The sequence below is a fragment of the Sceloporus occidentalis genome, unplaced genomic scaffold (genome assembly GCF_023333645.1).
Source record: "Sceloporus occidentalis isolate IW3139 unplaced genomic scaffold, rSceOcc1.0.p SCAF_51, whole genome shotgun sequence".
NCBI lineage: Eukaryota > Metazoa > Chordata > Lepidosauria > Squamata > Phrynosomatidae > Sceloporus > Sceloporus occidentalis.
This window is the reverse complement of record NW_028317031.1, coordinates 3,230,780-3,257,394: the sequence shown is the minus strand read 5'-3', so window position 1 is coordinate 3,257,394 and position 26,615 is coordinate 3,230,780. Positions and strand designations below refer to the sequence as shown.

General features: G+C 42.0%; 1 protein-coding gene across 1 annotated transcript in view; it reads right to left on the bottom strand.

Annotated features, from left to right (window-relative positions):
* LOC149288449 (rab GTPase-activating protein 1-like) overlaps positions 1-26,615 on the bottom strand; it is a 115,728-nt gene that overhangs the window by 35,971 nt on the left and 53,142 nt on the right. The window contains exons 13-17 of the mRNA XM_089491639.1: positions 18,414-18,527; positions 16,477-16,551; positions 15,393-15,518; positions 13,838-13,981; positions 12,139-12,180 (exon numbers count right to left, since the gene is read on the bottom strand). Coding sequence (XP_089347765.1) covers positions 12,139-12,180; positions 13,838-13,981; positions 15,393-15,518; positions 16,477-16,551; positions 18,414-18,527 — 501 coding nt within the window. The remainder of the gene's footprint in view (positions 1-12,138; positions 12,181-13,837; positions 13,982-15,392; positions 15,519-16,476; positions 16,552-18,413; positions 18,528-26,615) is intronic.

Here is a 26,615-nt window from a genome sequence, read left to right as displayed (position 1 = left end):
GAAATGCTACACCTTGCCAGCTCAGGAAATAAGGACACTTTGTTTGATCAACATTTGCCACATTAGCTGCTTTGGACCACATCTGGGGTCTAATTATTGGCTTCTTTTTAACAAACTTGGAATTGGCTACTGTATAAAATGTGCAAACAAATTATTTCCTTGAATATTATTTTTATTTGTGGCTTCTTTCAGGAACCCTGCAAATATAAAATGGAGTGCCGGGGGATCTTCATGTGTAGAGTAGGTTAAATTGTACCGATACCATATTTAAATATATATATATATATATATATATATATATATATATAAAAACGCAAATACACCATGATATGGGTCACAGAAAGGTTTTGTAGCATGCCTATCTCTGCATCACATGACTAATTTATGTGAATTTGCATCATGTGCTTAATGCCCTTTAGAAACATGGCTGTGGCCAGTGTTGGATGTGATCATCAGAGTCCTGGCATGACCTTCCTCTAAACACCGGTAACATAGGAAGTTCTCGTACGTGGGGTGGGGAGTGCAGATAAACACATAGCGATGTTAACATATCAATGCATGTGTCAATTGTATAGTATACTGTATATCTTCAAGTAGTTTCCCTTCCCAGCTCTTAGAGGCATGGCGGAAATATCCTGACATACTGAGCGGAGAGAATTACCACGGACTAAACAGTAACATGACAGCCAGACAGCTGCAGTGATGTTCGGTTGAAGCAGGCGGCTCGAACAGGTGCTACATCTGCCAAAAAAGAAGCGGTAACAGGTATTGGGGCATGCTTTGGACCCTTGACAACTCAGGTAGCCATAAGGCTAGCCTGCTGTAACCCAAGATAACAAGGCCCAGTTTCACCGCTCTCGGGCGATACCTTCAGTCAATTCATGATTTATGGGCTGGTAATCACAAGTGCTACAAGCTGGACAGGACAGAGGGGTGATAAAAAAGACCACATATAACAGCGTAGGGGGACCAGCGTTTACATATGACAAATTCATGCAGAATGAATACATGCAGTCCCTGCTTCCCTACTGGGGGAGAAAAAATGACGATGCAACAAGTCTCTCACCGCCAGAAGTCGGGGCACAAATAAACGATGCCCCATGCCCAGAAGCTCCAAGACGCGACAGGCGTACTCGTTGACAAAGTTGCTTTTCTCATCTTGAATGTCTTGTGACTTTTTCACAGGAGGGGAAAGCTTGGGGGCTGGAGAGGTAAAAGGAATCCTTTCCTCCATGACCCGCTGATGGAGGTTCTGAGATAACCCCTACTTTATCAATGCAAAGACGCGGAGATGGATGTCAGCAGGAGGAAGCGGAGAGATGCTGCATTGAATCTGGTGCTTGTGCGTGCCAACGTCGGGCATTTACAGCATGGTACACCAGCCTGCTTCAATGCACATGGAAAGCAACGCCGGGAGCAAGAGGAGCAGAAAACCATTGGGAACAGGTAAGAACGAACAAAATAAATAACAACAACATCAGTTCGGAAACAAAACTGCCAACGTCAGGGAAGAGCTAATCGGAGAGTGAGAATGCAGAGGAGACAGCCGGGCCCAGCTGCTAAATGTGTGTGTGCTGGGCTGAGCTGCAGCGACGAGGGATGAGATCACCGCATCTACAGGAGCTGCTGCTGCTGCTGCTGCCTCTCATCATGAATCAGTAATGAAGAAGGGAGGAGCGGGGACCTGAATGACCAGGAGATGAGGGAGGATGCCTGCAAAGAGATGCTGTAATCACCAGCCAATAGCACTGATTCTGCCCACACGCCCCACCCCTGTCCATTTCACATTTTTATTTTGCTTATACATTCCCACCCTCTCGCCGGCATCGGTAGCTACGGGACCTGCTTCTTTAATACTGATGTATGCTACCCCTGGGGACATCCTAGTTTAAAAAAAAAAAAAAAAAAGAGAAGCAAAATGTTAATAAGGGCCTGAGGATCTAATTAGAATACCTTCCAGAAATGATGTCACTGAGCATACACACCTTGCATTCCATTATATATCCACTGAGATACCTATTGTAAGCGCAAAGTGCTGCTGCATGTAGCGTTTGTAGTGATTACCCGGCATACAAATAAATGACAAACTGCTACAGGAAAATCTTCATGTCTAGAAAGCCGAGGATGTTATTTTATGGATCATTTTAGATTGAAGGTATATCCTGGTGTGATGAAAAAAATGAACACAAGTAAAGCAATAGTGCCCTCTAGTGTCAGACAGCATACCGCAGCCCAGCAGACAGCATTTTCCGCCTTCCTTTTGGAGTAAAATACCGTATTCTTGTAAATATTTCCTGCATGTGGATATTAAAATGACACCAATTCTTGTTCCAGCTGTGTGAATAGCAAAGGTCGCTAATCAGGGTCAGGGAGGCTAAGACGGACAAAACTCATCATTAACTTGGTTTGTTGGCAGGCGGTACAAGATCTGTACTAGCCCAACACTCAATGCCCAGGGATTCGCACGTAATGTTTGCTACGTTACAATAACAATCTAATTTATCTTAAATGTGACCGTTGCTTCGGTATATCTTTGTAAGGAAGTATTACTGGATGCCAAGAGACACAGTGGTTTATCGTTAATATGACGTGCACCCTGGTTTGGAGGCGCTCTCATATAACACCGCGTTGGCTTACATTTATATGTGTCCAGAACCTTATCACCCAATCATGTCACCGGCTGCACAGGGAGGCTAAATACCCACATAAAGCGGGATGTCTGGGATCACCTTTATAGCCATAAAATGTATTTAAAGTTAATAGTAAGCTGGAAGATTCGGTTTGTTCTTAGTAAAGCAAAATGTAAATTGTATTTCTTGGAGTGATTATACTGAAATAATGCAACGGAAATTCACACTACAGGTCAGCAATGGAGAGGGACCACTAAGTGGAGAAAGAATATAAACATAGCGCACCCATGTGGGCCGAAGTGTTAAAAGGGGAAGTCTGAAACAGATATTGTCCAAGTTTTTCATACAGTAACATAGCAGTGGCTTATTGAGGACTAGGATGGCAGGTCCAAGGGGGCCGGAGGTCCCCATCGCAAACCAGGCAGCATTCTCTTTGGTGATCAGGTCTCCTGGTGTTCTGCTGCTGAATGGTGAATCCCTGATCCCCCCAACCAGCCCATTGACACTGTGCGGCACGGCCTCCATACACTACTTTAAAAGGTACTTCATGCCTTTATGTTATGGAGGGGTAAATAAATCACTGCCCAGGAGACCTAGCTTCTGTTTCCCTTTGTTCAAATATATATATTGATTATCTTGTTGGGCAAAGATAAACATAAACACACACAGATAAAGAGCCCTTCTACAGCTGCTACCAACACGGCAAAAATCTGTTACTGGAACTATTTCCACGTGATACTAGTATTGTACTGCGGAGGAGAGAAACACAATAATAAAACCTGGGAAGCAAAGCACTCACATAAAGCATTTCCCCAGTTTAATCAGTTCAGACGGTTACAAACAAACCATCATGCTCGGATTCTTTAGCATTATTATTACATGCATGGATTATATCGTTATGTTAAAAACTACAACAAAAAAGGGGCAGAAAATCAAACATGCGCCCAAGAAAACAAATCCTCTTCTCCTTCTGTAATCTTATAGTCAATTTTAATGTTACTGTTAATTTCCTCTGTCCCCTATTGTAATAGCGCAACGGAATTCGCTGGCACTTTATAAATCAAACGTAATGTAGTGATCTGTACATTCCAGGTGACACTGGGCTCGTAGGTCTCCAAGGGACCCCGGGTCATAAAAATAATGGTCCTCGATATAGAGGCATGGGAGTAAAATGGGTGATGCACGAGACGAAACTGGTGAGACATGCATGAACATGACCAGAATATATGAATGGGTGGGCCATAGGCAAGGATTAGGGACGTTACCACCAAATCCAAACCTATTGGTGGGTAGATCTGGAGGCTTGGTCTATACAGATAATAGGGAGAAGCATATATTTTGCCCCCCAAAGCAAGGTCAGAAAGCGATTGCAGCATCAGTGTTAAATGTCTTTTTTCAGCCTATATAACTATGTAACTATGTAGCTCCGCAGAAGTGGCCAAAATCGTAAAAGACAAGAAGTTAGCCTTTAGTAGATACAAAAATACCCAAAGTGAGGAAAATAGACAGATCTATAAAATTAGGCAGAAAGAGGCAAAGAAAGTTGAGCTGCCAAATCACATGCAGAAGAGCGAATTGCCCTCTCAGTAAAAAATGGAGATAAAACATTTTTTAGATATATAAATGAGAAAAGGAAAGTTAAACAAGGATTAGTTAGACTAAAAACAAAAGGTTTAGCTGTTCAGTTTTTACAGATGAAAATGAGGGAATGGGACCTCAGTTGGAAAAAAAGACTGAATCATTTGAAATATGTGAGTTTATCGAGGCGGAGGTTCTACTTCAGTTGTCTAAGGTAAAGACAAATAAGTTGATGGGGCCTGATGGCATACACCCCAAGTTATTTAAAGAGCTTGGGGTGTACCAGCAAAACCGTTAACTGATATATTTAACGAATCATTGGTAACGGGAGTCGTCCCTGGGGATTGGAAAGCAGCGAATGTTGTGCCCATTCACAAAAAAGGCAGTAGGGAGGAGTCGGGCAACTACAGGCCAGTTAGTCTTACATCTGTAGTGGGGAAATTAATGGAAACTATGTTAAAGGAAAGGATGGTTGAACATCTGAAGTCACATGGGTTTCAAGATCAAAAACAACATGGGTTTTCCTCAGGAAAACAAATCTTATTGATTTTTTTGATTGGGTGACTAAAGTAATTGATCAAGGTGGTGCAGTAGACATTGCGTATCTGGATTTCAGTAAGGCCTTTGACACTGTGCCACATAGAAGACTTATAAATAAACTGCAATCTCTGGGTTTAGATCCCAATGTTGTTGAATGGGTTAAGGAGTGGCTGAGTGACAGACAACAGAGGGTTGTAGTGAATGGCGTATATTCAGAACAAGGATACCTCAGGGATCTGTACTTGGACCCATTCTCTTTAATATCTTTATTAGTGATATTGCAGATGGTCTTGATGGAAAGGTATGTTTATTTGCTGACGACACAAAAATTTGCAACAGGGTGGATGTTCCTGGAGGAAGAAGCCAAATGGCAAACGATCTAGGTAAACTGGAAAAATGGTCAGAGCTGTGGCAATTGGCATTTAATGTAGATAAATGCAAAGTAATGCACCTGGGGCATAAAAACTCAAGGGCAGAGTATAGATTATTTGATACTGTCCTAACCTCAACGTGTGAGGAAAGGGATTTAGGGGTAATTATTTCTGAGGATTTAAAGGTAGGCAGACAATGCAGTAGAGCAGCAGGTAATGCTAGCAGAATGCTTGGTTGTATAGCGAGAGGTATTAGCAGTAGAGAGAGGGAAATGCTCATGCCGTTGTACAGATCACTGGTGAGACCTCACTTGGAGTATTGTGTACAGTACTGGAGACCGTATCTCCAGAAGGATATAGATATGTGGGAGAAAGTGCAGAGAAGGGCTACTAAAATGGTCTATGGATTACAAGATAAACCTTACCAGGACAGGTTAAAGGATCTTAACCTATACGGCCTGGAAAAAAGATGTGACAGGGGGGATATGATAGAAACATTTAAATACTTAAAGAGAATCAACAAGGTAAAGGAAGATAGTTTATTTAAAAGGAGAAATACTACTACAACAAGAGGACATAACCATAAACTAGAGGGGCAAAGGTTTAATGGTAGCATCAGAAAATATTACTTTACGGAAAGGGTAGTGGACGCATGGAATAGCCTTCCAGCAGAAGTGGTAGATGTTAATACAGTAAAGTCATTTAAGCTAGCATGGGATAGGCATAAGGCCAAGCTAGATATAGGATACGGGCAAGTACTAAAGGAAAGTACTCAGAGGTTGGGCAGACTGGATGGGCCTACTGGTTCTTATCTGCCGTCACTTTCTATGTTTCTATTGCTTCCTGCAGCTCCCCTAATGAATGAAAGCGCCCCTAGGCACAAATATCTCTAATGCTCTCATACTGCAACACCACAAACTCAGTGACTACTCCCTCTGGTGGCAAAGCAGGCACAGTGCAGGGCTGATAGCGTCAGGTTCACGGATACACACCTCATACCCGACCATCAGACTGCAAAAAAAAAAAAAGTACACTGATGTCAACCTAACTCACAAAAAAAGAAATTGTAAGCATAAGTGCAGGCTTTCAATAAGCCTGCCGAATGGTCGCCGAGCCAGTGCTGTGGCTCAGTGGCGTCGGCAGGGGGGGCCAGAGGGGGCCATGGCCCCCCTACATCATGCTGTGCCCCCCCCCCATTTGAAACACCGTCTTTTTTTTGTGTGTAATATAGGCGGAGGAGAGAGAGAGGCGCCGAAAGGTCGCTGAGGAATAAGTTTTCAGAAACCGTTCGGCGCCTCTCACTCTTCTCCGCGAGGCCTCTGCCTTGGTCGCAGTGCCGGCAATTCAAGTTGAGCGCCGGTATATGATGTCATATCCGGCGCTCAACAGTGAAGCCGCGCACACTGCGGCAGAACCAGGGAGACAGGGACTTCGCGATCGCACCGCTAGACTTCTACAAGCCCAAGGTAAGTGAACTTCGAAGGGGGGAGAGGGTAGAAAGTTAGGAGGGGGTTAGAGAGTGAGAAGAGGTAGATTGGGAGGGAGAGGGGAGAGATAGGATAGATTGGGAGGGAGAGGGGAGAGATAGGATAGATTGAGAGGGAGAGGGGAGAGATAGGATTGATTGGGAGGGAGAGGTGTTAGATAGGGTAGGGACGGAGAGGGGTTAGATAGGGTAGATAGGGAGGGAGAGGGGGGTAGATAGGGTAGCTAAGGAGGGAGAGGGGGTAGATAGGGAGAAAGGAGGGTGGCAAGAATATTGAAATAAAGAGTCAGAATGAGAGAGAGAATGAATGGATTGTGTGGATGCATTAATGAATATGTGTAAATAATTTGTGTGAAAGAATAAATGATTGTGTGAATTAGTGACTGTAAAAGTGTTTGTGAATCATAGGTGTATTATTGATTTGTCAAAAAAGCAAAGATTGTATAAGCAGGGTGTTTAGGCAATGGGGACAAAGATGGCACAGATAGTGTGTTTATGGGACAAACATGGCGTACGTTCAGCTGTTTGGGGACAATGTTGACTCATGCTGGGCTGTTTGGCGACAAAGATGGCACATCCTATCTATGTGTAATTTGGGTTCTGGACAGGTTCTATGTGGGCAGTGTGGAGGCCAGGGTTGGCTTTGGCGTGTGTGACCATTGATCTTTGCCTGTAATTTAGGGGGTTTATCTATACCTTTAATGCAGAGTTTATATGTAATTTCCAATTGATCTATACCTGCAAAGCTGGGTTTTGTGTTAATCTGTTGATCTGTATCGGCTATATTTCCATACATTGTTTATGTTTACCTGCAAATATAGGATTTGTATGTCTTATTCAGTTGATCAATACCTGGAGTGCTGTTTCCATGTGTTTATTTGATCTATACCTTCAGTGCTGAGCGTACATGTGATTTCCAGTTGATATATACCTGCAATGCTGGGTTTGTTTGTTCTGTTTGTTTATACCTGCGATGCTATGCTTCCATACATTATTTATGTATACCTGCAAATACAAGTTTGTTTTTTTATCTCATTCAGTTGCATGTGCTGTTTCCATGTGTTGTTTATTTGATCTATACCTGAACTACAGGGTGTAAGTAAAAGAGCGGTATGGTTTAGTGAATGAGGGGACAAAGGGACTCTGGGGATGATTACAGGGGAGAGGACCTCTCAATGTCACGGTGCAGGACTGACTCTCACGGTCTTCCTCTGATCTGCAGTCAGTGTGGCAAATATATATATTTTTTGGTATGGTAGTGGAGGGAGTGATTGCATGCAAGGAAGCGTTGAGCAGGGCCCAAGGAAATGCTTGGGTAGGGTCCAATTTTTTCACTATAAAATATATTGGCAGCAGGTTCTAATATTTATATATATATATATATATTGGCAGCAGGGGCAAATATTTATATATGTTTTGGAAGCAGGGGCTAATATTTATTTATATATTGGCAGCAGGGTCTAATATTTATTTATATAGTGACAGCAGTGTTTAATATTTATATATATAAATAGAAAGCATAACTGACATCACTCTCGGGATTCTTCACAGTCCTGTCATACTAGCTTCTCACTTGCAATTGACCAGAACAGCAAAATTTCCTCCCATCCTCTCAATATAGCGTCCAACATCTGGACCAAAACAATGAAAGATGACAATGACAGTCATTCAGAAATGATGCGGTTTCAGTGTTCTCAGAGGGGGCAGCTTTTCTAAATTGAAGATTAAGATGATAAAGCTGAAATAATGATGGATTAAAGAAAAAAAGGACATATTTATAGAAAGCCATTCAGGACAGGCTCCAGGAAGCCGATCTGGACTTATGGTTCGGGGTTAAAGAGACTCTCCAACTGTACTCTGCTCTTTAATGCCTATAGCAGCTGCCATCTTTAAATGAATGTGTTTTTTGCCCCCATGTAAACGCATGGAAGGATTCCCGCTGTGCCACCGCTATTTCCTGCTCCCCAGCTCCTTCACCAGGGGAGGGCTGGCAGCCTAAGGCCTGGGGGGCAAGTCTAGTCAACTGGCCCGTTGCACCATCAAAGCGGCTGCGAGCGACATTGAAAGCGGCCGTCGTGCGGCAGTCACTCCACCAGCGCCTAATGAAATTAAAGTGGCCGGTGTGCACGCACCGCATGCCTCAGCTCTTCATCCCACCACTTTTAAGACGTGGGAAGAGGAGCTGAGGCATGGCCATTGGGTCTGACAGCCGCATGATGCAGGGGCGTACCTAGAGTATTTGGCACCTGTGGCAGACCCTGTATGTGGCACCCCCCCCACACACACACACACTTTAAAACTGCATAGTTTCTATGGTTAGGCAAACATTGACAGGGGTACAGCATATTTGTTATCATTATATACTTAGGGATTATGCGGTACCACCGTCAATGTGTGCCTATACATTGAGCCAGACACTGACAACCCCTATCACTATATACTAAGCCAAACATTGATGTGGTGTAGGCTTACCACTTTAGTGACTGGCATAGTATATAGTAGGGATGCAACGAAATGAAAATTCTGGACTGAAACTAAAAATTCAGCATTCACTTGGCCAAAACTGAAAAAAAAAACAAAAAAAAACTTTAAAATACTTTATTAAAAGTAACACCAAAATTAGACAAAAAAATCAACAACAATATTAACATATATATACACACAAACACACATATATATAACAACAATCACAATCCTATCATGCCCAGGTTCTAGCATGTGCTGGCTGACTTAGCATGATAGGAGTGTGATTGCTGTTTGCAATTATATATATATATATATTAATACTGTCATTGAATTATTCTGTCCAATAAAAGTGTTAACACACCGAAGTTGGACCAAAAAATAATTTATAACAGCAATCACACTCCTATCATGCCTAGGCAGCCACTACATGCTGGAATCTGGGCATGAAAGGAATGTGATTACAACACTTACACATCCATGCTATCTGAAACCCTCATTCACAAACATTCAGCATAACACCCATCACTCTCACACACTTACATTCAGCATAACACCCATCACTCTCACACACTTACATTCAGCATAACACCCATCACTCTCACACACTTACATTCAGCATAACACCCATAACTCTCACACACTTACATTCAGCATAACACCCATCACTCTCACACACTTACATTCAGCATAACACCCATCACTCTCACACACTTACATTCAGCATAACACCCATAACTCTCACACACTTACATTCAGCATAACACCCATCACTCTCACACACTTACATTCAGCATAACACCCATCACTCTCACACACTTACTAATCCACTCTTTCCTACCTTTTCTTCTTTCACTCTCACTTTTCCTCCTCCTCCTCTTCTTCTTCTTCCTGTCCTTCCGGTGCACTGAGCGCGGAAGACGGTGGGCGTGGCTTCAATGTTGTGCCGCGCGCATCGTTTCTGAAGGCGTGCCGGCATGGTGGCACCCCTCAGATGAGCGGCAGCCGGGGCGGACCGCCCCCCTCCCCCCCACGCCAGGTACGCATGACGGCCGCATTCAATCCTGCTCGCGGCCGCTTAGTTTTTAACTTTGCGGCCGCAGCCGCATTGAATGCTCGTCCGTCCGGCCCACCGGCCCGGATTTAGGGCGGCCTGGGGGGCAATTGCCCCCCTGCCCCCCGGCCCAGTCCGCCCCTGTCCTTCACACAGGTTCATTCGATAAAATACTAATACTATTGGGAAACACACATTTAAAATTAGCTACATTGGGCTATATGTCTAAAAATTTAGGACACTTGGAAAATGAAACACAGAAACCTAGAGCTTTACAGCAGATAAGAACAGTCCGGCCGATCTAGTCAGTATGTTTTTCCTGACGTATAAACTCAGACCTGAATCATGAGTTGATGGTCTGGGCTTGGGTTTTAGATAACTTTATGTCTACCACGCATGTTTAAATTCCCTATCTGTATTAGCCTCTACCACTTCTGCTGGGAGGCTGTTTCACTTATCTACCAGCTTTTCAGTAAAGTAAAACTTCCTTACATTACATCTAAGCCTCTGGCCCTCTAGTTCTAGATTATGACCTCCTATTCTAACCTTTCTCCTCCTTTGAAATAAACTTCTCATGAAAGGGTCAGACACCAAAGTATTAGTAGTATTAGAAATTCTACCTTTACCTTAATCAAGAACGTTCGTTAGATCTTAAGGTGTTAAATACATGGTTTTGGTGCAGTCAGGGCCGGCCGAAGACTTAACGCCGCCTGGGGCGAAGTTTAAAATGCCGCCCCCCGCCGACGCCGTACTTACCCTTAAACAGTCCTGCGGCGAGTCTCCCTGTGCTGCCACGGTGCCGGCTTGTAATGCTGAGCGCCGGAAATTCGCGTCACTTCCGGCGCTCTGCATTACAAGCCGGCACCGAGACCGAACAGGGAAACTCGCCGCAGAGGAGAGAGAGAGGGGCGCCGAGCGGGTAAGCGAAAACCACTCGGTGCCCCTCTCTCTCTCCTCCGCTTCAAAAAAAACAAAAAAAAAAACGCTTGGGGCGGCAAAGTGCCGCCCCTTCTGAAGTGCCGCCTGGGGCAATTGCCCCAGTCGGCCCCATTGTAGGGCCGGCCCTGGGTGCAGTAGACTTTTTTTAATAATATTGTTTTTTCTCTTTTTTTTGCAGTCTCATATCTAATAATATGTCATTAACCCCTCCATGTTTCAATACAATACTTCACATTGACATGTTCCGAATAGGAATATGGCTTTTGGAAGAAGTAACTGATTTTGATTATATTAAGATGACTTAATGAGTGACATACATATTAGATATATATATATATATATATATATATATATATATATATATATATATATATATGTTTTTTTCTTTTGATCATACTTCCATGAGCATATGACATAATACTAAGTACAAACAATAAAAAGCTTGAAAATAACAAAAAAAACAAACCATAAAAGTAATGTAAAGTATGGCTTTCACTTACACACATATATAAAGAACTAGAAACGTTGACACGGGTACTTGCTTATATGGGGAGTGATTAATTTCTGAAGTGCATTTGAGCAATCTGTACTTCTATCTGATGAAATCAAATCTAATTGCAAAACCAGATATAATTGGTTCATTGCTATGATAATCTACATGTTTCAGAACCTACACAGTTACTTATCCACCTACATAGCTCCGAGTACAAATCCCGCTGTGACTCAATCAAAAGTAAGCTGAGTCATGAACATGATCTGAAAAACACCCCACAAAGGTACGTTTGGTGCAAACGCTGCACTCTCATATACACGCTTTATGTAAAATATCATGGAACACGAGAAGAAGCACTCTCGTCCCAGACTATATTTCAATGTTATTTCTGTAGCAACTATGTTTCCACATCCAAAGCGCATTAGGATTAGAATGAGCTTCATACGAAGGCCACAGATGGACTTTTTATTGTACATTACATGGTGTCATTTCAGTATTGCACAGTCTACATCAAATATAGGAAAAAAAAGCTACCAAACAGTCCAAGAAAAGAACAGATACTCATAAAAAAGCTGAAAACTTACCTTTAAAAGAGCCAGCGCCACATGGAAGATGATACTCAGACCCTGGGGAGGAAGAGGTTCATACATCAATAGCAACCTACAGGCTCGTGACATGTTATGTACGTTTAGCGAGGAAAAGCTTTATACAGCTACGGTTTAATCAGGTTCTGCTTCTAGCGTCCCATCATAACACGAGAATACATGACACTGCAAACTCAGATATTTTAGGGAAAAAGAAGTTATTGGTTCCTAAAGTGAATATAAATATTAAAGGGGGGCTTCTGTTTCTTTGTCTTGTATGGGGCATATTTATTATGTCCTTAGGGTACCCAATAACAGGCCCTAAGTCGGTTTTTAATCTTTGAACCTATCAAAGGTTTGCACGTGTGTTCCTTAGCTGCTGGTTTCTCGGTGTAATTTAGTTGTGTATTGTCACAAATACAGACATCTCTTTCTATCTTAGCAACAATACATGGCTTGCATGAGGAGATTTGATGCCATTTGTGGCTTAAATCTTTCAACGACTTCATTGCACGCGGCATCACATGTGATACAATCCATACTGCTTCCCATCTCCAAGAGAGCTGAGAGAACTAGCCCCACAAACAGAGGACCATGGGCAAGAACTCACATAATACACTGAAATAAATGATCATTATGACAAATGTTACACAATATATACACATATATATACAGTGAAGGAAACGTTTGTCCACCTGAAAAACCCACTGAGAACCTCCTTCCCTCAGGCAGGGCATTGAAAATGGGTCGTGGATGGGCATTAGAGCATTACAATGACCCAAAACACATGGCCAAGGTAACAAAGGAGTGGCTCAAAAAGAAGCACATTAAGGTTCTGAGCTGAAGGTTCGAGTTGCCAAACGTCAGCCTCGAAACGTTAATGACTTGGAGAGGATCTGCAAAGAGGTATGGGACCAAAAACCCTCATGAGATGTGTGCAAACCTGGTGGCCAACTACAAGAAACGTCTGACCTCTGATTGCCAACAAGGGTTTTGCCTCCAAGGACTAAGTCATGTTTTGCAAAGGGGTCAAATACTTATTTCACCGAGTAAAATGCAAATCAATTCATAACTTATTTGAAATGTGTTATTCTGGATTTTTTGTTGTTATTCTGTCTCTCAGTGTTCAAATAAAATCATAGACTGTCTTTGTCAGTGGGTAAAAGTACAAAATCAGCAGGGGATCAAATAATTTTTTCCTTCACTGTAAACATACACTCGTTACATCCATATCACAGTATGGTGGGAGTTCTCCTTTACATTTTTGAGAAATTAGATCCAGACACCACTTGGGGGCAGCATAAGAGTAACTCTGCCACCAGCTCTATGCAAACCAATACTTGGAGGTGATGTGACTATTTGTGCCAGGAAGGCTAACTCTTTTCTCTAAGAAATTCAACGATCTGAAAACACCTTATTCACAATGAATTGGGAATTGATTTAAGAATACAGCAGTATCTCTCAAACCATTGTAGCGTCTATTATGTTTTATAGATATTTTATTCACGTACACCCTTTCAGGAAGGTGCACTAATAATACACTAAGGGTGGAGGAAGATCTGAGCGATGGGGCACAAAGATTGTTCTTCTGTATTCTTTCCCATAAATGCACATAAAAAATAACGAAAAGCCCCATCTCAATCCATTAACTCTAAAATAACATATGGTAAAACCCAAAAACACAGAATTATGGCGTTACCTCTAAAAGAAGAAGGTCCATGATGTGGAACACCATGCATAGTGGGAACTTTGCTGTAAACAGGCTAAGGAACCACTGAGAGGCATACATATGAGCTTCCAAATTCAGCGAAACAAAGTGGGAATAGAGATCCGGGATCTGTTCCTAGAGAGAGGGAGAGACACAGAAAGCACTGTATTCACCAATATACATACAGCTAAGGACAGCATTAAAGGCTCTGTTCCACTAACTCCCTAGCTCTAAAAATCAATGTGGGTTTAATCCCTCCAAACCAAAAAGATTGATACACAAGAAGAATGCTAAACGTCCTTTTATAGAGATTTTTCTAATAAATGTTAAACATACATCCAACGCAATATCTCAGCAATATCTCAGGGCCCTGCGCATGTTTAAAAACATGGGATTAACCTGTTCACTAGATTAGTTTGTGGATCTGCTTGGAAGCCTAATACAAATTTAATCATCCAACAGCGTATTTTTCATACGATTAATTCCATAAATGGGATAGATTTATGACGTGGAAAACTGCTAGGTTTGAATTGTGTAAATCTGCTAAATATGTCATTTAAAAATGTATTAGCAACCGAAAATTCTAAATCTATATATACACAAAAGTATGTGTGTGTTACATATGATATATAATTGACTAGCAGACTTTTTTTCTTTCTATTAGAACTACACCATTTTTACTTCTCATGGCATGTTTCATAAGGGTAAAATGTTTAGAATGAATTCTCGGACGCATCTTAAACCACCATTAAAAATAGTAGAGCTAGATTAACATGCATGTGTACTAACGAGCCTGCAACCTGTATTCTAGATATAAATTCCCTTCCAGGGATGGATTTTGTCTTTGGTGTTTACTGCACTGGCACAAACAAGATCACAAGAACATGATGTAAACATTGTTAGCATCCAAAAAAGAACACATGTTGGCAAATATCAACAGTGACCCCCTGGCTGTTTGTTTTTTATAAGGGAAAAAGATCTGGGAAGCAGATGGCCATTATTTTAAGGAAAGGTTTACAGAATATTGACAATAGCATTAGTGGTGCTGTGCGCTTGCATATGTGTACACAAATACGTGGTATGCCGTCTGTGACAAAGCTGACAGTTGCAGTGGGTTTTAAGGCTTCTTTTATGCCAGGTCAATCAAGAGTTCTTGGCTTGACCTGCGGAATTTGCTGCATTACCAAGTCAATGATGCCCCTGGCCGTAGATCAATGCCATCCGAGGGTTTGTAAGATCGGGAAGGTTGGGGGATTACAGGTTTGAAAACATTTTTAGGGAACTTAATGCATGCATTCTATTGTATGAGCACTAATGTATTTGTAATCATGAATATTTCTCTTGTTCACCAATAACCTTATGTAGCTCGGATTAACCCTGAACCCAGCTCATAGGGGAGAATGCACTGGGAGTCAGGTGATTACGTGCACCCAACGCTGGCGCACACGCAGACCTAAATCCGCAATCAAATAAGTTGTCATATGCAATGTCCATGTTATTCCTGTTATGTATTGCTACAGCATAATCTTTGGAAAGCTTAGCTCACCTGCAGCAGACGCTCGAGCTGGTAAAACTTGCAGTGGAGATCTTCAAAGTTATTCTTGTAGAGGTTGCGGAACTGATAATCATACATGATCCTGACCAGCACGCAGAATGCCTGCTCTTCTGGCATCTAAACAGAATAAGAATGACGTCACTGTAATGGAGCAGTTGTATGAGGGTAAGCTCGTAGCTAGTGATGGTTAGTTATTTGTGTCAAGCAACCTACAAATGAATAGGGAACTAACAGGGCTGGGCGCCACTCACTTTATCAAAGAGCGCGCTCAATGAACAGCAAACTTGCTTGCGAGCTGAAACATTTCAACTCGCCAAGTCCATTCCTAAGGCTTAAAGGGACACTCCGGCCATCATAGGTGTGGTTAATTTACGTTTTTGTGGTTGTCCCATATTTCCCCCTTTACTGCCCCCAGCTATTTTCCGTGCAAGAGATGTGTTCAGCTGAACAAATCTCACTGCGCATGATATACTTCCCTCTGGTCAGCTCCAGTGATTCCACAGGAGCTTGCTGTAATCATCCAACTTTCCTGCCTCTGATTGGCTATTTCAAGCAGCCAACCATTGGCAAGAGTCTTCAAGCTGCAGGGCTGCAGCTTCTACATCAGCCCTTCCCCTTTGAAAAGTACTGAGAGTAGTTTTATATGCTTTCTTCTTTAGAAGAGCTGTCAGGCACAGTAAGCTGTCCCATGAATGTATACGAAATACACAGGGATTTCTGGGATGTTTCTCAGTAGTTTAACTGTGCATTATGAAGAGTCACCTTGGTGCATCTTGCGGCCCTTCAAAATAAATTCTTAAAGCAGTGAGATTAAAAACAGATCTCCCCACACTGTGCATTATGAAAGGCATTATGCTGCTACACACTTGAAAATAAATGTATGCTTCAAAATGGCAAGGACCTAATCAAACGGATCAGTACATGTTACAGTACTGCGTGTGTACGGAGGGTTTATATTTGTGCTGTCTCATAGAAGGACAGTAAGCATTCAGTTAAATATTGCCCATGTCTCTGGATCACTTTAAGCCGCCTGTAAGCCTCCCCCGCCGGATGAATCAGACTCGCTCTTACTCACATGCAGGAGCAGCACCGCTGCTAGGAAGCTCTGGCCCTGGCAATAGCCAATGTCTTCATCATACAGAGAGTATGCCTGGGTAAAGAGAAAGAAACAAAGGGTTAAACACAAGCTAACTGATTACTACTTAGGCTGTATCCAAGGAGCTATTGCTAGATATTTTAACTAACTCATAATAAGTCAATCATGGGTTAATGTATTATTATTGATCTATATAGCGCCATCATATTCTGCAGCGCCGTACAAATGTGTAGTAAAACATCTAGCTAAACACTGTGATATTTCGCTATGAACACGTTTCCATATTCCCATTCATTAAGCTTCAGCACAAAAAACAAATACATTTGAGTGTAACATATCGTTCACAAACGCTTCAACAGCTTTGAATGAGCCGTGATAAGGTCTATGCATCGACAAGCCAGATAATCCCAGTATCCGCGTTTTAACCCAGGGCCATCAGAATTGTTTTGGAACTGTTATCAGCATCTGTACACGTGTTAAATAGTCAGTGGTCAATTATTATAATTATAACGCTTCCGTAATCCTTAAAACTCACGCTCTCAGGCCATTTCAAGTAAGGATTTATGACCCATAATTTATACAAGGACCTGGTGATTATGTGTACACGGATGGTTGCTTAATCTCAAGAAAGAATATGCTATTTGGTAGGAAAACCGTGCTGGCACCATATTCACGTTATACTTATATACCATGAAGGGGTGTAAAAGGAACACGTAGGGGGGAAAAACAAGAACCATTGTGTAAGAATGAGATTTAGTTCCTCCCACCACTTTTTCTCTACGATATGCAGCTAGAAACACTCATCGCACTTAATATATCCTCTCTTTCTCTAATGGTTGCTCTATATGACTCATTGAAGGAGGCATGTTATAAGAAAGAAAGAAAAAAGTTTAGACCATCGGTTAAAATAAATCCTATAAGGGAGAACAAAGTCACTTGTAACACTAATAGTAACATTTTTGGATTTTTACAGAAAGTTAAAGTCTGCAGAACCTTCCTATGCATTATCCAAAAATGTAAACAGAGCATGCAGCTACCGTATGCAAAGTGCATATGATGGCTGGGGACTCTGCTTTTGTGTCACATGACAATCGCCACTGGGAAAAATATGAATGAAAAAGTTTTAAAAGGGTTGGGATTCACTAATGCTAGAGATGGTATTTCTAATGCTGCATGAGAAATGTTGAGAAGTGTTGCCAGCTCCGTCACACACTTGGCAGACATCTGTCGGTGCTGTAATGTGCTCGGCGGGAGTCAGCGCTAGAAGACCTCGGCACTGGCAGTCTATCTGACCTCTGGCTGAGTATTGTCAGAGTTTCAGCCCCCAGCCGCTGGACTCCACTGGAGTGGGGGGTTTGGAAGGCTTATGGATTTGTCACAATCATCTTAACTGGTAGGGCTGCACACACAAATATTTACGTGACTTTTCATGGTTGGTTAGACATGACATAGGTCAACTGTAGTCTCTAATAACGTGATGAATTAAACCTTTGTCATATGTTAAGCTCACATTACATTAAGCAGACTCTTTTAAACTGTCCAGTAAATTCACAAAGATATCAGATAACCCAGTGGGCTGGTCATAATTTCCCTGGTGGAAACGTATATCATCTACAGGCAGATAGAACATGAAACCCACTGTGGTGTAACAGCTTCTGTTTTCAGTCACCCGCACAATGAGCCTCCTCGGATCAGGGTTCGGATGTCCCTCACACCATCTACTGAGGAACCCAAGCAGCTCCTTACCTCATTAAAAGCTAGAAACACTTATGGGTAGATTTTATAATGCATGATGTTCCACGCCTGGAATATATAGCAGTCTAGTCGCCAATGTATATTTAAGAGTATTCAAGGCCTGCCACATCTTTCTGCCATTTACTTGCCAGCAAGTCAATGCCTGTATAAAGATGCCTCACCTTACAGAGTTTATAGAGCGAGTCCTGTCCTTCTCCTTCAGTGTCCTTGAAGTAATCGTGAGCCGGAAACGTGCGGTGGACATCTCTTTTGATCACGCTATCTTGGGCAGAATTCTAGCAAAGGAACACACAGAACAGCTGTTACCATCTTTTATTTGTAAAAGCCAAATAGAGTCTGCCTGATAAACCCTGCAATACCCAGTGGCCCTTTAAAGATCTAGTACTTATTGAACCAATGATGGACACATTCATCGGCTTTATCCAGTGGAGTATTTTATTGTTCTGTACAGGAAGTGCGCATACTTTGACTTTATCAATTATGACTGAATCGTTGATAATTATTACAGTGGTATGTCTTCATACGCTATAATAATGAGCTCCAAAATACGTCAAAGAAACGTCAAAAGACATGTCATTATGGGAGTTGTCAGTCACCACTGGGATTGTTTATGGCAAAAGTCTTATCCTAGTTCGCTAACATCCTTGTCTACAGCGTCATTTCCGCACAAGATTTCTGCCCTCGCCAACTACTAGTATGTTTCGGCTATACAGTCCACTGAAAATATGACTACTTTTTTGCGCAATTAAATAAAAAGAGGTTAAAAAAAACAAAACAAACCAGAACACAACAGTCAGACTTAAATGGGAGCGGAGCTTTTAAGGGTTACAGAATGCTCTAATGTAACATTAACTATGCAAAAGCTGGCTGGTTAATAGCGGGAAATGCTTAGGGCAAAATATCAAACAAAGAAACTGATTTATGGCCACATTAAACAGGATGCCATAAAAGAATTAATGATCTCTAGAAAGACCTCCTTGGCCTTGAGAATGTGCACAAGTATATTCTTTTATTGTTTGATAAATATGTATTTTTGCAGTACCCACAATCAAGCTCGTTTGAGCAGGGCCGTCCTTACCTTTTGTTTCTGTAAGTCGATTTGTTATGTTACATACTACTTGTTATGTCCTGCCTACCTATTGTACACTGCTATGGAATTTGATGGCGCTATAGAAAACAATAAATAATAATATCAACATTCACCGCTTCCATTGGATGGTGGTTACAGGTACCCACCACCCCTTCTGTAAAAGCCATATTTACCCCTTTGCCTTCTGTGCTCTAACTTTAACTCATCACTTGTTTTAGTGAAAATGTTTCTTTTTTAAAATATATTTATTCTCTGGCCTATCCGAAAGTTTTTATGCGAGTCGCCAACACCGATTGTGCTTCCAGAGATATTCCACGCCTACAGCTGAGGATAGTGGGAGTGGAAGCTCGAGAGCAGCGGCTCCCTAACGAAAGGGTGCCAGCTTTTTACATCACACCGGCGGGCAAGCCTTCCTACTGCATGTACAAATATATTCCCGCTACATGTGTAAAATAAGAGCTATTTTACATGTATAAATGTAGATGTTATAAAACACCATTGCGCATATTTCTCTAAAAGCAGTCACGTCTCGGCTGCAGCATCGGGACCTTTATTACCGTCGTTTTCAAGCTGAGGTGGCTCCGCATATATCCCCTGAGATATTGTTTCCATTTAACGGTTGCAACTGCTGTGCTGCAGCCTAGTTCCCAATAGAAGGTGTCAATTACTTGTTCCCGACGTCCCGCGTGTTCGCCACGAGCGCTGCTGTATGCGATCTGTCTGCTTCGGCACTTGTTAGAACACCACTTCATGTTACTCTTTACATTGCCGGCCAACTGTTGACTCATCGGATGGCATTGGCCTCATCCAGGAGGGCTGGATAAGAATGATGGGAGCTGTAGTTACAGCTTTTTTTTGTATTCCTATGCTTTATTAAAAAAAAAAAAAAAAAAAAGGCAACTGCTTGGTTGGGGGCTGCTGTGATGCCCAACTGTCTTCCATTTGCTAGCAAGGGGGTAATCTCTGATACTTGAGGTTCCAAGAGTCTCACACAGACTGTCTGCTTCTCTCCGACATTTAACGGGTGTAGACACCACATGTAACCTGCGTCTTGGCTGAACCCCTCCAACAATACTTTTTTCTTTACTCCCTCCATTAGAACAAAAAAGAGGGCTGGTTTTACCATGCCAAAGGATGGCTAAGCATTATGGGAGCTGTAGTTTTATTGTTGCCAGCCCAGCATTAACCATTGATAGGATTTGTTTTCGTGCTTGTGAGTCTGCCTCCGGAATCTATAAATGGCTGTCGTGAGTCATGCAAAGCTATGTCCAACTAGCCTTATAAGACCTATTATTTTGGTACATTACATAAAATACATAAAACGCTCCGGCAGCTGTGAAAATGTTTCTCGTTGAAAAGTTCATTGTGGCTGCATTATTAAAAGGGTGACAATAATGCTCTTGTGTGCTTTATAAATAGTAGCGCTAGAGCATTCCAGCTCTATAGCAAATATATAAAATGTTCTTTTTATGCTCAAACCATTTAAAAAGACAGTACTGTTTAAATAAATAATCATCTTTTATAGCAAAGTACTGTATATTTAGATCATTTCACATACATATACAAACGTTATGGACTATTATTGCCTGCGGAGCTCCATACCAAGCAAGTAGAGATCGGTGCATGCCAAGGCCCTCTATACTGTGCAGCCATAGAGGGAGCTGTAGAGGATCTGTGCTGGAGGAGACCCCCCAATACTAGATGCCAGGAAACGGGGGTTCAGGTACTATTTTGAGGGGTACCAACCATGAAAACATCAATGAGTTGTACTCCACATGCTGACAGTGCTGCTGGGTCCCCATTTTCCGAGTGCACCTAAGACCCCTTTTCAACATATTCATTGGGATGTGGAATTCATGGCTCTTGTACTCTGGACACATGTATACAATCAAATAAGGTGCTTCATAAATATGATAAGATATTATATAGAACATTATATTAGAACATCTTACACTTACTTGGCCGGCCTACAAAGAGTGTATTTTCAGACACACATTATATAAACATGCGGCTTTGATCTGATTCTGTGTGTTATAAAGTAACTCTAATGCAATTAATTAATAATATGGTAGTCAGAGTCTAGGTTGTTTATTAAAGTGCTTCCTTAAAAAACATGATCAATATTTCAGATATTTCTAATCCCATCCCTACTGCCACTTTATCATTTTTCCTTTTAACTCAATTGTTTCAACATGCAAAGAAGCTTCAAAAAGGACATACCTCTGGAGCACCCCGGCTTCTTTTCACCAGCTAATTTGGCAATGTTCAGAGGACAAAACGGTCTATTAATTAGCAGCCCGGAGGGATTTATCTCCTGGCGAGGGGAACCTGCTGACTTCTCATTTACAAGCTCTGCCCCACACTGAGGCTTTGGGATGCCGAAGCCTCATTCTGCCATCATACGCCATTCATATTTCATGAGCAGATTCGTCTAGGTTCGGCTTGCTTATAGCACTCGCCAGAAGCCCCGGTACCCATCCATCAATCTCTGTATATTTTCACGCGTGGCCTTACTAAGGTCCTTCTGAGTTTTTATATGTAAAAGTGCATTAAAAGGACCAGTGACTGCTGGTTGCCGATATATCGAAAGAGGTTAAATGAACCAATGAATGGACCAGGCGGTCCAGCAAGGGTTATCCGCAAGAGGGGTTATTCTATTGGCACAGCCATGTTGAGTTTCCATACCTAACTTTTCCAAAAGTCTAATAAGGGAGCAAGTTTTAGGGTTTTGTGTACTTTTTTCAGCCCCTGAGAAGGAGGAAAAAACGATCAGTAAGAGTAAGAAATACTCCAATCCGTTCAGACTGACAAAACTAGGTTTCATGAAGCAGATAGGAATGAAGTGTCTGGCAATGTGAGCCGGCCTATGACCTCCAGGCATGAGTAGTATTATTTAACCCCATCCTCCCCTGACCTAGCACCTACTCCTGCTCATTTATCCCGGTCCAAATCGGTCCATCCTGGTTCCTACATGGAGACGGGGACCGCCATGGCAGCTTACCCAGGAGGTTTCCAGCTCCCAACATGCCTTTAGAGTCTCACTCAAACTCAGAACAGATGAGAATACTGGAGGTTTCTCTGAGCGGAGGAGTCATGTATGTAGTAACCGAGGGAGTCGGAACTGCCCAATGTATTGATACACACAAAAAAGGAAAAGCTACGTTTCTGAATACACGGCTTTTATCATCAACTACCGTCGGCTTGTGCTTTTGTTTTCTGTTTAGTTTGATTGCTTTATAAATATTTAGTGTAAAAAGTAATGAGCCAATTTAATCTATGGAAGCTGAGATTTGTGGCAAAAATCAGCATTACTATTTCAAATTCTTAAATCTGGTTGTTTCTTGAAAAGCCATCCTTACAGGAACTTCAACCATTGGGGAGGAATAACATAATGGGTAAGAGCAATCATAAATATAGGCCGTTAATACCTTTTCTAGTACTATACACTTAAGGTGGCTTTATGAATACATGGACTGTAAAACATATGGTTTTGGAAAGTGATAGATCTACTTTCCCAAATATTCCACTTTCCAAACAAATGGTAAGCGATCTGAATACTTTATTGGCACTTGCCGCTTCCGTGGCATGTAAATATATGGAAGACTCTTCCATGGTTCTGTTTTTAGCTACTATTGATGATCTATCTATAGCCTCCTTATATGAAATGAAGATAGACATCCCATATACTGCACCGATCTGCCTGCAATATACCGTGCCAATACTAGTCATCGGTAAAAATCTGCGGCAAACGATCACACTCCGTTGAAGTCTCACAAACACTGCAGTCTAGGATTATGACATGGATGGATCGATCTGCCCAAGTTCTTCTTTTTCTCTCTTAAAGGCATACTCACTGTAAACCTTTCGGTTACCACCAAACATGTGACACGGCAGATTAACAAGAACCAAAGGGGAAATTAGCCAAATGAGGATTCCAGGCGAGCTGTACAAAAAGAGGTGGCGGTGTGAGCCTTATTACCAGTTACTTGGCACAACCAGAGAGAAGAAATCACAGGCAGGTTGAAGAAAATCCACACGTCTTGTGGCAAACCTTTAAGGTCTAGTCTAATTAAAATTCAGTGTGCCCAAGTTGTCATGGCAGCAGAGCGGCATCGAACAATGCCGCACTTAGTGTCTGCGGCGGGAAACGCGCCCACCTGATGTGTGTATTGCCACGAACATAAACATGTAACTGCTTCTCTTTGGCCAAACCTGTGATATATAAAATATATTTATACCGCATCGTAAATGTATATTAACAACATCTGAATGTATGTATCGGGCTTTGCCATAAATGGAACCTCAAAGCTACAGAGATAATCTCTCGGATGGAATTATATTATACTATGTGGTTATGGGTGCCAGGTGGGCGAGAATTTAACGCAGAGGGATTCTGTGTTGCACTAAAAGGGTTAACGGGCACGGGACATAAGTGTGTTAAATTCTTCAGTGACGTTCTATATATTTAGATGGGGCAAAATAATCACTTCTGCGTCTCAAATGAATGCGATCAGTTTTCTTTTACATAAATATATTTTTTAATATTGCAGCGATTTTTTTTCACTGCAATAAACACAAAAGGTCTAATTTCACTAATATATAACCCGTTATACAGTGTTGAGGAATATGACGTTGCTATATAACTAAATTATGAAAGTAATCTTACTATATATTATAAACAGTACGGTATATTTTAACGTATAAGTCACACTTTTCCATTAAAAGTCAGGAAGAGTAATGGAGACCTTCAAAGAAACAGCGTTCTAAATATCAGAGGAAGCCAGCAAACGGTTAAGGTTTCTGAGAAGCCTCGGCGAGCTACTTGCGGATTCCCATCTAACATGGCAGTGCTGGTAGCGGAGGGGTTAATGGCAGCGGCTTCTTGATAAAGGAGCTGCCAAGCATGGCGGCAGCTATAAATAGGCGCAAGTTTGCCATCTGCTTTTCTATTCCTGAGCTGGCAGCAGCTTCACGCTCCGCCGGTGCCTGCCCCCCTGTTTCTAGCTATCCGGCGGCAACAGCAAATAATAGAGCGAGCTGGAGATAATAAGGTGTTTGGCCGAGGTGCTGCAGATGCGATTAATTGACCTTTTAACTGTTCTGCTGCCAAAGGAGATCAATTTAACCAGGGGTTGTAAACAAACCACAAAACTGCTAAATATAGCGTACCGAACACTACAACACGGATACGACACTGAATTGTTGACCGTGTTTTATTAGCGTTCAGCTGAATACATGCTGTGATTAGCACTTGCACTCACTGACTTATTATTACTATTTTACTACATATTCTTCTTAAGTCTTCATTGGGTGCATGAACATAAAGGACTTTTCCTGGACCCCAAAAGCAACTAGCCCGAATTGACACAATCTTGCGGGATGCCATACTATCAGCTTTTACCCATTACTCTCAGCCAGGCACAAGGGCTCAGCTGCCTAGATTGTGCAGGTTGGAGATACTTTCTCATCAGATAACCATGAGGAGTTGGGCCGCTCCTATAAATACGTTAACGATCCTTGCAATAGGTAATGCTCCGGTTTTGCCTTTGTGGTTATAAGACTGCCTTTAAGTGATGGGCGTTATACACATAACCGTCACATACATATGACTTCCATCCACACTGCCACCAGTATGTACCCGAACGCACAAAGCTCAGTTAAAACAATAATACGATTATATGATTGTGTCAGGTTTGATGGATGTGCTCCCTGGGAGATAAATCAATCACATCTCGGTACCGGAATAAAAAGCTATCTCATGCTTTTCTGCTGTGCAAAGAAGACCTTGGTTTACAACGTGACCGCGAGAACCCTACAGAATCCTGAAAGTCGGGGTACAGCGATGGGTTAAAGTGTACACGGCCACATTTAGTGGCTGGTAACAATGTTAGCCACGGGGATGAGAGCCGAGCCCAGCCCGATATAACCTTTCCCACAGAACCCTGAGCTCTGTGCATCCATTTATCAAATGTCTAATGTGGGTCACTGACCAGACTGCAAATCTATAGCAGCCACGACAGCCAAATCATACAGATATAATTCCCTCTATTCATCACGCCGGTGAGAATGTTTGCAAAGTATTACCACGTCACCCTATTTACGCAAAGTGCGGGATTCTCTGTGCAATAAACGTATGCTGATGGTACAAAATAAGCACAGATGTAGATGGAAGGAGATCAAACTCCAGCCTTCTGCCAGGGGATTAAGCCTTGCCTTTCCCCATGTGGCTCACTGTAAGTGGGGAGAACGTCTCTACACGCGGTTTGCGTCGGTTACTAATTCAATTAACTACTTCAGCAGGGAATCCATTCCAACCTGAGCCAGAAGAGACAACCTTAATGAACGAGCTTGGGTCCAAATCCATTTAATGAGGACAAGTACAGAGCGGCATCATAATATTGTTTCACATGTTTCTTTTATGATGCGTTTTAAAAATAAGTTCCCACCAAACTGCCACATAACCCATTGTGCATGTTATAGCTGCGGCATATCTAATTAACTCGCAGTAATTATGAAAACAAAAAACATAAAAGAAAATGAGCAATCAATCAAAAATGGGACGGCCGTGTATCTCAGCCATGTAAAAACTAAAATGCTGGTAAGAATTACAATTACAGAAGCGAGGTATGGAAGAAAACGGGTATAATTAAAACATGTCGTTCATTTTTTTCTTAGGCTAACCTTTGCTCAGCGATGTTCTAAAGGATTTTATAAGAGGTTTAGACGGCGTGTCCATCGGTGTCTCCGCTCTCTCTCTCTCTCTCGAGACCATCATTTGTGCACTGCTTGTGGAAATCAGTCTTTTCGCAGGAATAAATTATTATTATATGGGATTAATTATATCAAGTCTATCTGCAGAATGGATTACAACCAAACCGTCCTCCAGACAAAAGCTACGTTCCACTCCTGAAATAAAATAGAGAAGCACCCCGTCCATAAGCAAGAATCTATGTGAAAAATAATAATAATAGGTAATCTACGCACTCCACCAGTAACTAGGCAGGTCCCAGGCACTGTAATAAATGAGCATATAGCTTGTTATTTCCCTCTGTTGATTCAATTACCCGATTCCAATCCCATTCCTCTGGGTGATTTCTCTCCAACAAGACTTCCTACTCTCAGTATCCATCTCTGGTATATTACATATCCCTGTCCTTATCTCACAGTATTACCACATAAACTCTTGCCAACCCAACGCTATACGAGACAATATTGATCTTGTCTGTATGCTTCCTGAACATTAACCTATATTACAGCGGGGGCAGGGGGATAG